We start from the raw sequence: 16,124 nt of genomic DNA, 5'->3' as shown, positions 1-16,124 counted from the left end.
AAGACCCGGCAGGATGCTTCCGGCTGAGGCCCTCTCGGGATTGGCCAACAGCGCTAATCGTCATCGCCTTCTCCGCATCCCATTGGCGAAGCCTCGGAAAGAATTAAGCTGCTCGCCCTGCAGAGGTGGGATGGGCGCGTTCCTATTGGCCAGCACTCCGTGAGGCGCGGACCAATGGGACGCGGCGCTGGTTTGGCGCCCAGTTTGAGCGGGGGCGGGCTGCAGCTGCCGCCCGTTCCCGCCGCGCGCCCGGTCCCGCCATGTTCGTCTCTGACTGCCGCCGGGAGTTCTACGAGCTGATCGTCACCCAGGTGCGGGCAGAGCGCCGTGACCGGGCCGGGGAGACACCCTGAGGGCCCCGCGGCGGGTGGAGCGGCCTCGCCCATGGGCTCTCTCCTCTCTCTGCGCTGCCGCGGTTCCCGTCGCCTCACGGCCCGGGGCTGGCGCGGGGCGTCCCCGGCTCTGCCGGCGGCGGCTGAGGCGCCCCGGGGCTCTGGGCGGTGCTGGCCCCGCTCCGGGGGCTGCGGGCCGGGGCTCGGCCGCGGGAGCACGGACTGGCGGCCGCACTGGGGGCGGCGGGTCCGGTATAAAAATCCCTTCCCCCGGTATTTGTTCCCTTCCTACCCACGGGAAGCCAGGGATTTCGCTTATGGTTCACCTCCTTCCGCAAAAGTATTTTTGTGTGTTCTGCATCTCGTGCTTAACCATGACATCTCTGAACTATTTTAAAAAATATCTTTCTAGCCGTTTTGGTGTTATTTGCCCAGACGCTAAATACTGTATTCTGTCATCTTTAATGTTTTTCTCGCAGTCTTTCTTGTGGCACATCTATCTGCTACTTTTATTCTTAACTCGGGGTTTGCTTAACTCCCTTCACTGTCGATGTGCACGGTAAGCTGGTGAAGCTTTTGTTGGACAGTCTTTTGGCATTTCTACCAATGAAACGATATAATGGATTGTGAAAATGAAAGTATTTATCTTAATTTCTCCAGCTGTGAGCAAAATCTCAAAACACCCTTCCCCCAAGACCAAAAACAACACTCTCACAATACAAACAAAAACCAGCCCAACCAACTCCTCCTCCCTCCCCAAAAACCTCAACTAAACAACCTTGATTTTAGGTGAAAGAATTTCTTTCCTGAGTTGCCTTGCTCTTGCTTTTGCTATAGGTTTTCTTTAGTCAAAGCAGTTCAGGATCTGTGCTGAAAACGAATGCCATTCTAAACACAATGAAAATAATTGTAGGGATTGACTAGGTGAGGTTCAGAAGAGTCTGAGTAATATATCCCTAAAGGAGCTGACATATTTTGGGTATGTGGAGTTGCTTATTTTTAATATTGATGGATATCCAAACTGGTTAATTTTGGTTTCAGTGTCCATTCAGAAGCAATCCTGTTTCATGCTTATGATGATCTCAGTCTGAATTTCTGGTGCCTCAGTGCTCTGTGCATTTCATGTACCAGCACACTCTATTTGGCCCCTATATTAATGCTATTATTTTGTTGTTTTTACAGCGTGTTCTCCTTCTTGTTGCTTCAGATGTTGATGCATTATGTGCTTGTAAAATCCTCCAAGTAAGTCTTGGTTCATTTTCACTGCAGTATGAGAAAATATCTGTGCCCTGGGATCCTATAAATGGGGGTGAACTGGGGAACAGGGAAAGGTTTAAGCTGCTTTTGTAACATTTGTTTCCATGAGTTATGGCACTGAAAACTGGTGAGTCATAGTCTCAGAGTTCATGTATGACAATGTGCATTTGTCATAAATGGCAAGTGTATGTTTGTCATTTGGGACGTCTTTATTTTAAAGATTTGTGTGGAATAGAATCATAGCCTGGTGTAGATGTCAGGAGAGGCTGTTTCCCCTCCCCTTTGCTAACAGCTGTTGCTTCCTTGCAGGCTTTGTTTCAGTGTGACCATGTGCAATACACACTCGTGCCAGTGGCTGGGTGGCAAGAACTTGAAACTGCCTTTCTGGAGCATAAAGATCAGGTGAAAAAAATACTGGAAAAAATTTTAAGCTATGGCTGATCTTTTGTAAAGATAAATTTTTTCCCTTCCCCAATTTAAAATGTCAACACTGAAGCTCATTATTATTAGTGGTTACTTCAAAACTGTGGTTACATTTTAACATACCAGTAATAAACTTCTCCAGTTTTAAAAATCATCTCCAACAGAAGTGCTTTGATGTTGATAGAGTCCAATGAAGTTTGCACGCATTTTGAGATATAAAGGTGCTGGTATTGGATCTCCAACATCCCTGAATTGTGTGTTTTGCCTTAAAAAAAAATTCTGCCTCATAGACATCAAATATCAGAAAGTAAACACAAGTTTGGGCAATGATGATTGCTTTGGAGGTTTTGTAAACATGTTTTCAGTCTTCTGTGTTTCCTGGTAATTTAAGTAACAAGCTGCTTCTTTTTTTCTGCTTTTGTTTGCAGTTCAAATACTTTGTTCTTATTAACTGTGGTGCCAATGTTGACCTCCTGGAGATCTTGCAGCCTGAAGAAGACACTTTATTTTTTGTGTGTGACAGTCACAGACCAATCAATGTAGTGAATGTTTACAATGACACACAGGTAAAAGCTTTTCTTTTATAATAAACACCTCACCACAGTGTGGTGGTGAGCAGTGGAGTGCTTTTCTGTGTTTGCAAAACTGGTTAGAATGCAAACTTGTAGGTCAGAAAGCAGCATTAATAAATAAATATTTGCAGTAGTAATCTACATGACCAGAAAAAAATCCTTTTTCCGGTAGTAAAATCTCTAATCTTAGCAATGTGGTAATTGTCAGTGGTAGGCACTTGTTAATCTTGTTGGTGTAAATCAAATTGCCATAAATCAGAGGATAAGCATCCTCCAGAATGTAACGTGTATTATCCCGCAGCATTCAGCAGCACCTAGAATTTAAAGTATTAAGCACAGATTATTTTATTTTAGCAAGCATTAAAATGATAATTCTTTCAGTAATGCTCTAACAAAGGAATATAGATTTTTATTCTTATTTTCTATAAATCAGTATGAGATTTGAATTAAAAACCAGAGTTTCGTTATGCCAGGAATTAATACAGGATAAATGAATTTTTAGTTTCTTTTAGTAAGTGCATTTAGTAAGTGCATTTTGCTCACTGCATAAGATACTTACTCTAAAATACATTTCCTTCTCGCCAGATTAAGCTGTTAGTCAAGCAAGATGATGATCTTGATGTTCCTGCTTACGATGACATCTTCAGAGATGAGGAGGATGAAGAAGAGGAGTCAGAGGATGAAAGTGATGGCTCAGAACCCTCAGAGAAGCGCAGGCGTTTTGAAGAGGTTTGTTCCACTGCTGGGTTGTGAAAGGAAGAAAAATACCACTGCTGTTACATGTATTTTACATCATAAAAATATTTGAGTTTTAAAATTGTGTTCCGTTAGATCACAAATCCAAGCCCAAGATTTAAAAATAATTACTACAAGAAGGAGTTTCACATAAACAAAACATTTACTTATCTGAACTACGCAGAAATATTTTCTCCAAATAAAAAAAAAAAGGCAAAAACTGTTTTGAACTTACTTATGCATAATTCTTTGTATAATCAGTGAACTGGAGAGATCTGTCTCCTAATACGTGCTGTGGGCTTGGCAGTCTAGCAATAGAATTTGTTTAGGTATTAACTCCTTAAAAAAAAAAAAGTGAGAAGATACAAGTTCACAAATAGCTAAGCAATGCATTTTGTCTGTGCTTGTAGCAGTAAAATAACAAAAGTATATTAAGTGCACACATGAAATTAAATCTGCCATGTTACTTGTAGCATATTTTCTATTTATGTTATAGAAGCAAGCAAAGGCATGAGACCAGAAACATTAAGGGACAGCTAAACATAAAGACATCCTTAGGTTTAATATATATATTTTATGTTATCTTCCCCTTAGCATTGAACATTTTTTTCCTAGTGATATAAAAAGGGCACTATTTTAGCCAAAGAACCCAATTCCAAGGAAAATTACAAGTACACAAAAGCTGTTCTCAGATCTGTTAAATATTTCACAAAGATCTTATGTGTGTTCCTTGGAAATATTTTTGATAATCCTTTTCTCATTAGATGTTGTTAATGGCAACTTTTTTTTTTTTTTTTTTTTTTTAAGAAAAAAATATTTTAAACATAAGTCTTAATTACATTTTTTAATTAAGGTTTAATAATTAAAGTATCTAGATGCTAATCTGTTAGAAAATTTATTTCTAGCTTTTTAACATCCTGGAAATTAATTTACAGGAGGTAATAGAGAGGACAATGAAAAGGCGACAGAGGCGGGAATGGGAAGCGCGCAGGTGTGTAAAAGGGTTTTTCTTAAGTTGCTTCTCTCTTTTTCTTTCATTCTTTGATTAAAATTGTGTTGAGAATACAAACACAAGATACCAAGCTGTAAATTGCAAGATGCTTTAGTTATAATTTTGTTTAGAAAGTTGAGGGGGATATTTAGTACATAAAAATAAAATGTTTATATGGAGGATATTGTAAATAGAATTTTAAAATTTGAGTACTAATAGGTGCAGTGGCTCAGTACCAATAGCTGTAATACTCTTGTGTGTCTTGGGGTGAAATTTGTCCTTCTGTTTTCTACTTTTACTGTCAGTCGCACTGTCAATAGGAATGAGCAGGAAAAATCAGATAAAATGGGATTTGAGGAATAGTGATTTAAAAAATATTTCCTTTTTGCTTTATGAGTACATTTCAGTGTGGTTTCCATTTTGTTACTAAAATCTGATTGTCTTGCGGTTAAACAATTCCTAGCCAAAGCTTAATATTTTTAATTGCTAAAATGAAATTTAAATATTAATCACCATTTCTGGGTTGTATTTTTAATTGGCTCCAATGACCAGTTCACCGCTTAGTTAAATGTGAATTTTTTTCCCCCATTTTAGACGAGAAATTCTTTTTGATTATGAACAATATGAATACCATGGGACCTCAGTAAGTATAAATTCTGTTTGCCATAAAACTTCAAGGTGACGGTGTAAAGACAATTGGACAATAGCCAATGTTAGAATTATCTATTACAATTATATAATTATCTAATAATAGTATTCAATATTATATTATTGTATCACACAATTTTAGTATCTTATTTTTATATATATTAACTGCATCATATATATACAAGTAGTTTAACTTTGTTTAATATTTTATGGCTTTTTTTTAGATCTTTGCAAGGGTATCTATCTATTTACAAAATACTGTCACAAAAAGACTTGAGCATGTAGGGAGGTTGTTTGTCTTTCAAAGTGTCAGGACATCCCAAACAGCACTTAGGATATCAAAGTGTTCTTTCTGTCATTTGTCCCCTCTGATTATTTGTATTTTATTAAGTGTTCGCTTTATTTATTATGCAGATTTACAGAGCTCTCTAGAATATTTTTCTTTGTAGTTAATTTCCTAGGAAGAAGCTGGCAGATTGTCAGATTGCAGGGTGATTTCTGTGCTGGTACTTGGCAGATAAAACTGTTCTATTTGTTTAGGGAACTGTGTCTCGTGTTCATTTGTCTTTTTGCTTCTCCCTCTTGTAGTCTGCAATGGTGATGTTTGATTTGGCATGGATAATGTCTAAGGACTTGAATGACATGTTGTGGTAAGTTTCCATCATCATTTTTTTCTAGAGATTGGAAGCTTAAACCTGTTGTAAAGACAGGCAAGATTTCCCAAAATTATTTGGTTTCACTATGAGATTTCAGACTTTTTTGGGAGTGGATGCTCGTCTTCAACTAGAGGCTGCATCTGTGTAAATTAATTAAAAGCAACAACAGATTTTGCACGGGAAAAGGGAGAATGGTACTGTATGTGTATGTCTGAAAAAGAGGGAATAATGGTAGATACATTTGTTATTAACTTCTCATTGTTTAGTGCTGGTAAACAGTGTTTCTGATTTGTTCTTACATACTTAGAGGTTTAAATATAATATACTCTATTGGAATATTTGTTGGTTTAATCTTTTTTTTTTTATTTCTTTTTCTCAAAAAAAATTAGGTGGGCTATTGTTGGCCTAACAGATCAATGGGTCCAAGATAAAATCACTCAGTAAGAAAGTTTTTTTTTTCTTATTTATCTTTTTTCTTATTATTATTTCTTATTTATTTGTCTGTGTTTTAAAATTTTATTTTTGGGAGTATCTAGCAGCAATTAGTAGAGATCAGGAAACATAAGGGTATCATTATAACAGATATAAGTAATTAACAGTGATATTAAATATATTAATGCCCGAATGTGATCTGTTACCTTCCAAGAATAGGAATATATATCTTTAAAAATATTTTTTATTATTTAGAATTTTTAAGCTAACTTTTTTTTCACAAAATTTTAAACCAATCACTTCTGATCTGTGATGAAATCGTGTTTAATGGTAGTTTACCTAAGCATGAACTTAATATAGTTTTATTAAAGGAGGAAACTTTTGTATATTCTGTATCCTCCAGGTTCCTTTACAGTTTTAGTTAATAAGTTTCAGATTTTTTTTTCTCTCTTTTTTTTTTTGTTATTTCCTACTAGATATTATCAGAATTCTAGTTTTAAAAATGTAGACTTTAATTCTGGTGTTATATTTTTACTAATACATTTTAAAAGAGATAAATGTAAGAAGTAACTTATTTTGTTGGTCAGTCTATTGTTTATTTGGGGTTTTGGGGTTATTTTGGGTTTTTCGTTTTTTTGTTTTGTTTTGTTTTAATTGCCTGGGTAAAAAGTTGAATATTGAAAAAACATTTAATGGCTTGGGAGGGTTTAAAATATATATCTACAGATTTCATGCTGCTGACTTTAGGAAGCATTTTTATTTTCTTTTAATCAAAACCAAAAATTCCCAGGCAGAAAATGAATTGGCAAAGTTGTTTTTGTTTCAGAATGAAGTACGTGACTGACATTGGAATCCTGCAGCGCCACGTGTCTCGCCACAACCACCGCAACGAGGATGAGGAGAATTCTCTGTCCATTGACTGCATGAGAATTGCATTTGAATATGAGTATCCTTAAAGAAGGGCTGGGGGAAATGCTCCCTTACACCTCTGGTGAACCCCTCTGGAGGTTTTATCTAGAGGAAAAAAATCCCAGCACTATCTCTGCTGAGAATGGAAATAAAATAAAGGGAAACCCAAATGTTTTGTGCATGAACCCCTCTCTCAGCAGCTCGTGGGGCTTCAGTTCAGCTTCACCTTTCAGAACTGGTTTCAAGCCAACATTTCTGCTCTAGTGGTACATCACCTGAGCTTCTCACTGCATTTTATGCAGCAGAGACATGCAGTGTGTAAGTGCAGCTGAATCCTTTCCTACCTGTGGGGTTTGTAGGGTCAGAGGATGTTTATGTTTACAATTATTTGCCGTAACTCCTGCTCAGCCTGCGCCTGGCGTTGTACCAGCACTGGTCTCTCTACGAGAGCCTCTGTAACACCTCCTACACCTCTGCCAGCCTCAAGCTTTGGTCTGTACAGGGGCAGAAGAGGCTCCAGGAATTTTTGGCTGACATGGGGTGAGTTCTAAAAATCTGGATCATTTTTTTTTTTCAGTGACTTACAGGAAAATATTCAGAATATAGCTTGCAAGTACTCAAGCTGTTGATTTTTAAACATGATTGTGGGGCTCTGAGTTACACAGCTTGTGTATTAGTTTACAAGGAACACTTGCTCTATGTCTTTATTGGAATGGCAGCTCAGTAAAGTAACCTTTGCTTCCTTGCATCCACTTTTCAATGACTGAAAAAAATGAATGCCTGCAAGTTTAGTAGACTTAACTTTGTCAAATTATCTAATAATTTTAAAAGTCCTATGAGAAAAAGGCTTGTTTCTTCTGGTGTACCTGTCAATGAATTTTTTCCTTCTTTTCCTAGTTTGCCCTTGAAGCAAGTGAAACAGAAGTTTAATTCCATGGATATGTCTTTGAAAGAAAATCTGCGGGAGATGATTGAAGAATCTGCAAACAAATTTGGGTAAATTGTTTTAAATACAAAAGTTTTCTTTGAAAATAGTTTTTAATTAAGTTCAAATATTTTTCTACGAAGAAGGTCTAATATGTTGTTTTTTAAAATATTATTCTTAGATTGACAAAGTAACACTAGATTTGTTATAAATGTTAGAGTAAGGTTTTTCTTTGTGTTCTTAAGATTAACATACTGAGAAGACAGCTGGTCAGTGTTGATAATGTTAATTTTTCCTGGGTTTATTTCATTCTGCAGAATGAAAGATTTACGAGTTCAGACTTTCAGCATTCACTTTGGCTTTAAGAACAAGTTCTCAGCAAGTGACATCGTTTATGCAACAACTTCTCTCATGGAGAGCATAGAGAAAGAGGGGCCTGAAACAACTAATTTCATTAAGGCTTTGGACAGTCTCTCCAGGTACTGAAAATATGCCTCTGCAGTATTTTGCAATATTGAAATGGATTTGGATTATAGATCTGAAATATGAACTGTTGCTTCATAAGCTATTGAAAAAAATAAAAATATCCCTGTGAATAGTGTTTAGATATGATTTTTATATTAAAAACTTTATTTTACTAAGGAAGTGTCTATTTTTATTATTTTTGTTGCAGGGGTAACCTGGACAAGCTGCACCAAGGACTGGACCTAGCCAAAAAGCAGCTACGTGCCATTCAGCAGACAGTGGCCAGCTGTATTTGCACCAACCTTGTCATTTCTCAGGGACCATTTCTCTATTGCTCCCTCATGGAGGTCAGAATTGTGTGTTTGGGCTCTCATTTGTCTCTCCTTTTTCACTGTATCATCCTTGAATAACAGTTTCCCCACGTGCTTGGCACAGCAAGAATTACTCTGTAAGAAAGAAGCTATTTCTGTGCACTGTGCTGCCTGTGATGGGTCAATATTGACATTGCTCTAAACTTCTCAAGGGCAGAATCAGTCCTCACAAGAGGCGGAGGGCTTTGTGCAAAGCTGGCTGAGCTCAACCTCCTGTATTGTAATGGTTCTTGGTAGTGTTTTGAGCCACACAAAGCTTCTAGCCTTGTCAGTAGATAATAAAAGTAAGTGTAAAAATCATCTTGGATTGTAATTGAAATAATTCTTCTTTTCCTAGGGCACACCAGATGTGAAACTGTTTTCCAAACCAGTGTCTCTATGTCTGCTTAGTAAATACTTACTGAAATCATTCGTTTGCTCTGTAAGTAAATCAAAAAGCATTTGGCTCACAAACTTCTGGCTGGTGTAGTACTTACTGTTCTGTCAGATACTTGCAGCTGATTATTAAAAGCATTATAGGAAACTATTAATAATGTTTTTCTGATGATTGATTGGATAATTTTAGCATATTTGTGAATGCTGCTCTAGGGAAGATACCTATTTGGAGACTTCATAGCATTGAGTTTTCATTACTAAGATAATTATAAGCTAAACATTTGTGTAATTTTGTAAGTTTTGAGGGAGTGCATCACTGAAATTTCTATTAATCCTTAAAGTGACTTTTACTGTAAGGAACAAGTGGATTAAGAGATCCTGTAAGGAAATCACCTTCTGTTGAACTGCAGAATATCTGTATCCTTAGGTTTTGTAAAGCTGTCTCACATGGAGAGCTGATATTAAATTGCCTTCTGAGCCTTGTGTAACACAGAAGCTTTCTGACTTCCAGACAAAAAACAAGCGTTGCAAGCTGCTGCCCCTGGTCATGGCTGCACCTATGGATGTTGAACAGGGAACTGTGATCATGGTGGGGATTCCTCCAGAGACAGAAAGCTCAGACAAAAAGAAGTAAGCAAAGTGTTTACAAGTTCTAAACCTGTCTCTGAAGCAAATACATCTTTCCTTTACCTATTTAACAATGATTAGGTTGACTTGAATTGTGTCCTTCTTAAAAACACACCTACTGCATACAGTGAGGTACTTTGAGAGAGGATATAGATTTTCATGACCTTCCTTGCAAGGCTTTTTCTTTTCCTCCCCTCTTAAAAGAGGGAAATAGCTCACTATATGGTCCATGACTTCACTTCTCAAAGCCTCCAATGTAAAGATTTTTGCAGTGAATAAGTGAGGTGTGCCTCGAATACACAGCACCTGTAAAAACATCTGGGAGCCATTTCCACCTCTCAGCCAGGAAAAAGTTCCTTGCTTCTACCTTAGTTAAACATCCTTTCTGTGACGTTCATTAGCATTTCTCCTCCTGCCTCAGCTTTTTTGGAAGAGCCTTCGAGAAGGCAGCAGAGAGCACCAACTCCCGGACGCTGCACAACCACTTCGAGATGTCGAGTAAGTGGCGGGGCCCGCAGGGGGCGGTGCGGGGGCGGGCCGGGCTGGGCTCTGCCGGGCTCACAGCGGTGCAGAAACCACAAACCCCCCAGCCCTGCTCTCTGAGACACTCTGCATTCTGCATGCACTAACGGTTTGCACATGTGCCCTTCGCTGTACAGTCCATCATGTTACATGTGAAACCTTTAAATTTAGCGGCCAAACCAAGCACAGTATTGATAAGATATTCAGGCAGTGAAATCACCCTATCTTGGACGTGCTTAAGAAAGAGACAGATTTTTTTAACAATATCTATTTATCTGTGCATGTTGGACAGACACAGAAATATTCTTAGATTTAAGAAGCTAAATTAAATTGGAAATTAATTTCCTGCTCTGTTGTGGAGTGGGCACCTACAAATTAGTTTGCTAATATTTAAGGTACAAAATAAACAGTGCCCTTTGCATATATAGCTTCTCCTTCTTAAAAGTGAGTAAGAATATAACTTGGTATACTTGGTATAATTTGGTATACTCAGGCTTATTGTTCTTCAAGTGTGACATCTAGAATGTCTTTCAGTTGTTTGCATCCTGTAATAAGATATTTCATATTTTAGTAATTGAATTGAAAACAGAAGATCGGAGCAAATTTCTGGATGCACTTATTTCTCTCTTGTCTTAAAGGTAAGACACTATAAAGAATAATTTTTAAATTACTATAAATCAAGTAACCTACTACTATCTGTAAATGTGGCAACTTTTAGTGAAAATATAAATTGAAGTAAGAGTTTCTTACAAAGACAATTATTTTCCTTTGGAGGAGGAGGCAGCAGACAGTAAGCAAAACCTTTTCTTCCTTAAAAGATTTATTTAAGTTTCATCATCCATGAGCTTCTCTTTCATTGTTCTTAACTTTCTGTGGCTTTTTAACTTAGGGTGGGAAAGGAGCATCTGTTTGTGTTGTGAGAGAAATGGCAATATTAGCTAATTGTAGCTGTTACTGTTACTGACATTTAATTCTGATGGCTTGAGTTTGAGCTCAGGATGGAATTTTGGCCCCAGCAGTGCCACTGGCTTTGATGTTAATAGAGAATTTGCATTTTTCTTTCCCAGTGTTACAGTTGTAGCCTAGGTTGGTGTGTAGTTTTTACTTGGAACAGAGATGGGGATATGAGACTTTTTTTGTAATTGTGACAAGTAGCTTCACACTAGTCCAGAGCTGCTTGTTAGATGGCAGAGGCCTGCATGGCTTACAGGATTTCAACATCCACTTGTTTTCTTACACTTTGTACTGATTGTTTTGTGTTCTGCTCTTGTTATGCAGTGGTGCCTTTTGGCTCCTTGAGCTGGAAGCTGAGGATGGGACCCTCTGAAATTATTTTGGCTCTTCCAAAGTTCATGGTGCTGCAGTTCTGGTGTATCTTAGGTACTGGTACAAGCCTGGACTGGTGTTTTTATGCCTTTTGGGAGGTCAAAAGGATTTTGATCTCAGCACAGAGATATTGAACTCTTCTTTTTCTAAGCATCCCACCCTGGTAATGGCAAAAGCTGTCACCTGGTGTTTGTACATTTGATTTCTATATATCAAGCCTGCTTTTATTAGTAGACATATCCTTGTGATGTTGAGTTGTGGACTGATAACAAAAAATAGGTTTTGAAGTTTCATATTTATATTACTGTTCAAATGTGCTTTTAAAATTGTCTTTAATGATTTTTAATTTTTTACTCAAACTGTTTGAAACTCCTTGAAGTTCTAGAATGTTGAAAATGTTTGTTAGTATCATCAGATTGAAGTCTTGTAGTTTAATTGAAAGACTCGTTTTGCGAGAGGAGTTTTAGGATTTTAGGGTTTTTAATATCCAAATACTGAGTAACTGCCAAATACCAAATGAAAAATCCAGGGAATGCCAGTGTCAATAAAGCCTTTTTAGTCATGCATTGTGATACTGTATTGTCACTTGTAGCTTGACTCTGGGAATAATTTTCCTGGAAGGAGGCTGAAGTACTATGATAATTCTGTGTAGACTGTAGCACTGTAAATATTGACAGAGTAGCTTATCCTGTTCCATAGCAGATTTCATTTTACTGTGGTCATATGAAATGTCCTGTTGGCCTTACCCTGCTGTGTATATGTGTACATGTGGAATGCTCTCCTGCTTGAAGTGTTTGCTCAAATTCACTGTGACTTCAATGTTTTCATGTATTATAACAAATACAATGAGGCTATGTGTCATTGCATCATTCTTTGTACATATTTTAATACAGATTAATTTAATATTAAATGTGATTTAAATGTAGCCAACAGAAACCTAATTAAACTATCTATTTTTATTCAAAAAAAGTTGGTTTGGGGTTTTTTAAAAATTTTTATATGTTATTCTCTTATCTGAATAAAAATCCCTGTGACAAGTTGGGATGGCCAAAAAATTGTGCTTTCTTAGATAAAGCAATGCTGCCTTTTGGTTTTGCTTGCTTACTAGGTGGTATCAACGATAAATTATATTGCCCCTTACCCAGTACATTTTGGGTTTTACACAGCATACAGAAACTTTATCACTTTTCTAAAGTACCTTGCTGGGCTTTAGGTCTCTGGAAATGGAAACACGGAAGTTCTTGCTGTCTTTCAAACAAGTGGTGCCAGGACAATTAATATGTAAAAGGTAGGAGTGTTTAGTGAGACTGAATAGATATTTTCACTTTATCTTTCTGTTGCAAACCGCCGAGTGAGTTAAGTTGAAGATAAATCTAGGAAATTCATTAATTTATCACAACAGAATCACTGCCCTTTGCACAGCATTCAATGACTAAGTAGTTCAGCCCTATCACATATTTAAGGCTTCTTTTACTGATGTCATGTTTTGAAAAATGGATAAATTTTCAGGCACAAGCACCCTTTAGCTTCAGCATGTTGTGACATACTTGGGGGATGAAGAGCAGGAGCTCCGGTTTTTTGCTGGGATGTGTTGGTAATTGCTTTACTTCTGAGTTCTTCAACCAAACGTGTGTGTAACATAAAACGAATTTTCCTTGTCCCTTCTTTATTGGAGTTTTTGGTTTTGTTTTTTTTTTTTTTTTTTTTTTTTGGTTGGTTGTTTTTTGCTGTTTTTTAGGTTCATTTTTTTCCCAAGATCTGCTGGAAATGCCAAGAATGCCTTTGCAAATTTTAGAATTGATCAGCTGTTAAACTGATTCCAAGGCCATCCAGATGTGGCCATAAATCAGTCAGGAATGTGGGATGCTGTGTAAAAAGAAAGTTATTAAATCTGTATGGACACCTGAAGAAGTCTCTGCCAATAGATAAAAATTTTGCATGCTAGCATTTTACAATGTGGGCAATAGAATCCAATGCCCCTTATGTCATTTATGCTATAGAATTTCTAGATTAATATGTTAATACTACCTGGAGAATAATTGTGTGGGGAAATTGTTGAGCAGTTTCATTCAGCAGCAGTAACTTGGTGGGCCATTGAAATTTGTGTAGGTTGGGTAAAATGGCCACTTGACATCTCTGCCTGAAGAGATAATTATGTTTTTGATTGATTATCCCACAGAAATTGTGGCTCTAACGAGTAATTTTTAAATAAATAGAGCACCGAGAAATCAACTTAATTATGACTTACAAGTAGTCATATTCCACCTAGTTATGTCTGAATGCCAATAGAAACATTCCCTAAGGATTACACTGAAGCTCCAGTAAATCTTCCAATGTGTTTGCTTGCTGTAATAGTTGCCTCCTAATCAGTTCTTTAAATATTTCTGCTGCTGCTAATCTGAGAACAATAGCAGTATGAAACAAATCCTTTAAAATGTTTTCGTTTTTCTTAACAAAATAAAATGATGAAAATCCTTAAATACCAAGGTACTGAAGCAGCTGAACAAGCTGATTTATACCATTCCTGCTCAGTGATTCATGGCTGTTTTCTTTATGGGGAGATAAATTGAAACATAACTGAAATCACACAGTAAGGACCTGATTTGGTTGGAATCGAAGTGAATCCCCTTCCACAAAAGAATTGCGGTGACTTTACAGGCTTGTACTTACCAATGTCAAGGTTGCATAATGGGTAAGAATTAATTCTTACCTCTTTTCCTATTTCTCTTAACACGAAAAAAAGAAAATTAAGGGGTGTTGGAACTTTCTGGTTATGAAAAGCTTTTCCCAGTCTGTGCCAGTTTGATTGTGGCAATAACAGCCACAGGGGGAGGCCAGTGGGCCTTGGTCAGTTCTTGGCCCTCTAATGGCAGAAGCAGGTGCTAGGGAAGGGTACAGAAACAAAGCAGCTGCATTTGATGCTTCCTTCCAGACACAAACAAGTGCTGTCCCAGTCCTTGTGCTCAAGGCCATCCTGAGCCAGGTGTGGTTTCTGTGTGTTTGGTCCCTGTCAGGCATTATCTAGGAATCTGAATTCACTTCCTCCCAAATCCCTGCAAAATTCTAGCCTGTGCAGTATTTTATGGGGAGTAGATCTGCAGCCTAGCTCAATATTGCATGAAAAACTACAACCCTGTGGAACAGTGTACCAGTGCTGATTGTTTTTATAACTGGAAGTTAAAATCTCTACAATGATTTCTAAGCAAATTATTTTGCAAAGATTCATTATTTTTACTTGCTATTGTAAAACCTTTTATTATAAAGGACAGAAAATATTCCTGGGTTCAACATTGGAAGATATTAGGGGGTTTTGCCTTGATCCACAGAAGTAAGTATGTTTATCATCAGACTTTTATGCCTTGGTACTTAGATGAAAATACAGTTGGTCTTACAACAATAGGAGCTCTAGTTCATGAACCATATCAAATTTAGCTGCAGTATCTGCTATTTCTTGCCACTCTTCCATCTGACTACTCTCCTAGAGCCTACTGATCTGCTTTTATAGCAGAAGCAATAAATCAGAGGTATTTCAGAATCTGATGGTTTTAGCTGCTCTATCAGCAATAGTAAATAGCAATCATCACTTGTAAACCTGACAGGATCTGAGAGAGACACTGCAGTCTTAAAATGCTGAATGGTTTGCAGGAGATCAGGTACGAAAAGTACCTTAGAATTGTCATGTTTGACCATCTTTTATGCTTCAGTTTCACTTTTTCCACTCCTCTTTTTAGGACAACATTTCCATTGCTCACCTGCCCATAAATACAAGAGAAGAAATAAAACTTTACATCACTCTAATCTCTAGTCTGGAGTACCCCAGTTGTAAAGTCCAGAAGAGGAAGTTTTAAAATCAGTCTCTTTTGTACAGGAGTTCTTTGAAGATGTTTTTGTTGAGTTGAATTGGCCTCTCAGGGTGTGCTAACTTGTAAAGAGGGGAGCAGTACAGAGCAGTACTTATTAAAAGAGAAATGTAGGGATCACAAGTTAGGAGGAATCAAAACATGAAACACCAGGACCGTTCTCACAGCAATAAACAGCATCATTTGTTGATTTTATGTGTACATCTGCCAATCAATGGTTTTGATTCCCTCAAAGAAGGAATATTCTTGAAAACATTCCTCTGAAATTTCCTTTGTGAGTAAGTCTGGCTTGCGGGAAAGAAAGCAGTGAAATGTTTGTTTCTTTAAATGGAAAAATTGAAATCCCTCTTGGCACTCGTGTACCATTGTTGGCTTCAAGGTGGTACTAAAAGTTCCCTTGGAGCAGATTCAAGAACTGAAAAATGTGCTGCCCAGGGTGGAGCTCAAAAATGCCACCTTTATGTACAAACATTTGGGTTATAAACACACACTTAGCAGGAAATATTGCAGAACATTCACTAGGGAAAGAAAACTGTGGGAGCTTTTTATTTCAGACTGGATGCCATTGTTTTAAAGCATTTGAGGTTGGATTTTTGTCATTCAGAAGGTGGCAAAATTAGAGAAGAAAATAGTGGAAAATAGGCAAGAAATCCCTAACTTCATGGCACCTGAACTCATGACATCCCTGGGTCTGACAG

The 16,124-nt window shown here is 37.5% G+C and overlaps 1 protein-coding gene across 1 annotated transcript; it reads left to right on the top strand.

Annotated features, from left to right (window-relative positions):
• Nucleotides 1–221: 221 nt before the first annotated feature.
• On the top strand, nucleotides 222–12,358 carry CDC45 (cell division cycle 45). Its single transcript, XM_083873570.1, has 19 exons — nucleotides 222–311; nucleotides 1,515–1,574; nucleotides 1,899–1,991; nucleotides 2,441–2,578; nucleotides 3,170–3,313; nucleotides 4,255–4,310; nucleotides 4,905–4,953; nucleotides 5,547–5,608; nucleotides 6,004–6,054; nucleotides 6,873–6,992; nucleotides 7,364–7,495; nucleotides 7,853–7,951; nucleotides 8,198–8,359; nucleotides 8,554–8,692; nucleotides 9,054–9,137; nucleotides 9,603–9,721; nucleotides 10,140–10,216; nucleotides 10,812–10,878; nucleotides 11,519–12,358. Exons 1-18 carry the CDS (start codon nucleotides 261–263, stop codon nucleotides 10,874–10,876), a joined length of 1,701 nt encoding a protein of 566 aa, XP_083729696.1. The 5' UTR covers nucleotides 222–260; the 3' UTR covers nucleotides 10,877–10,878; nucleotides 11,519–12,358.
• Nucleotides 12,359–16,124: the final 3,766 nt, after the last annotated feature.

The sequence above is a fragment of the Zosterops lateralis genome (genome assembly GCF_965231275.1).
Source record: "Zosterops lateralis genome assembly, chromosome: 17".
Lineage (NCBI taxonomy): Eukaryota > Metazoa > Chordata > Aves > Passeriformes > Zosteropidae > Zosterops > Zosterops lateralis.
The sequence above is the reverse complement of the archived record's forward strand: the minus strand, read 5'-3'. Positions and strand labels throughout refer to the sequence as shown.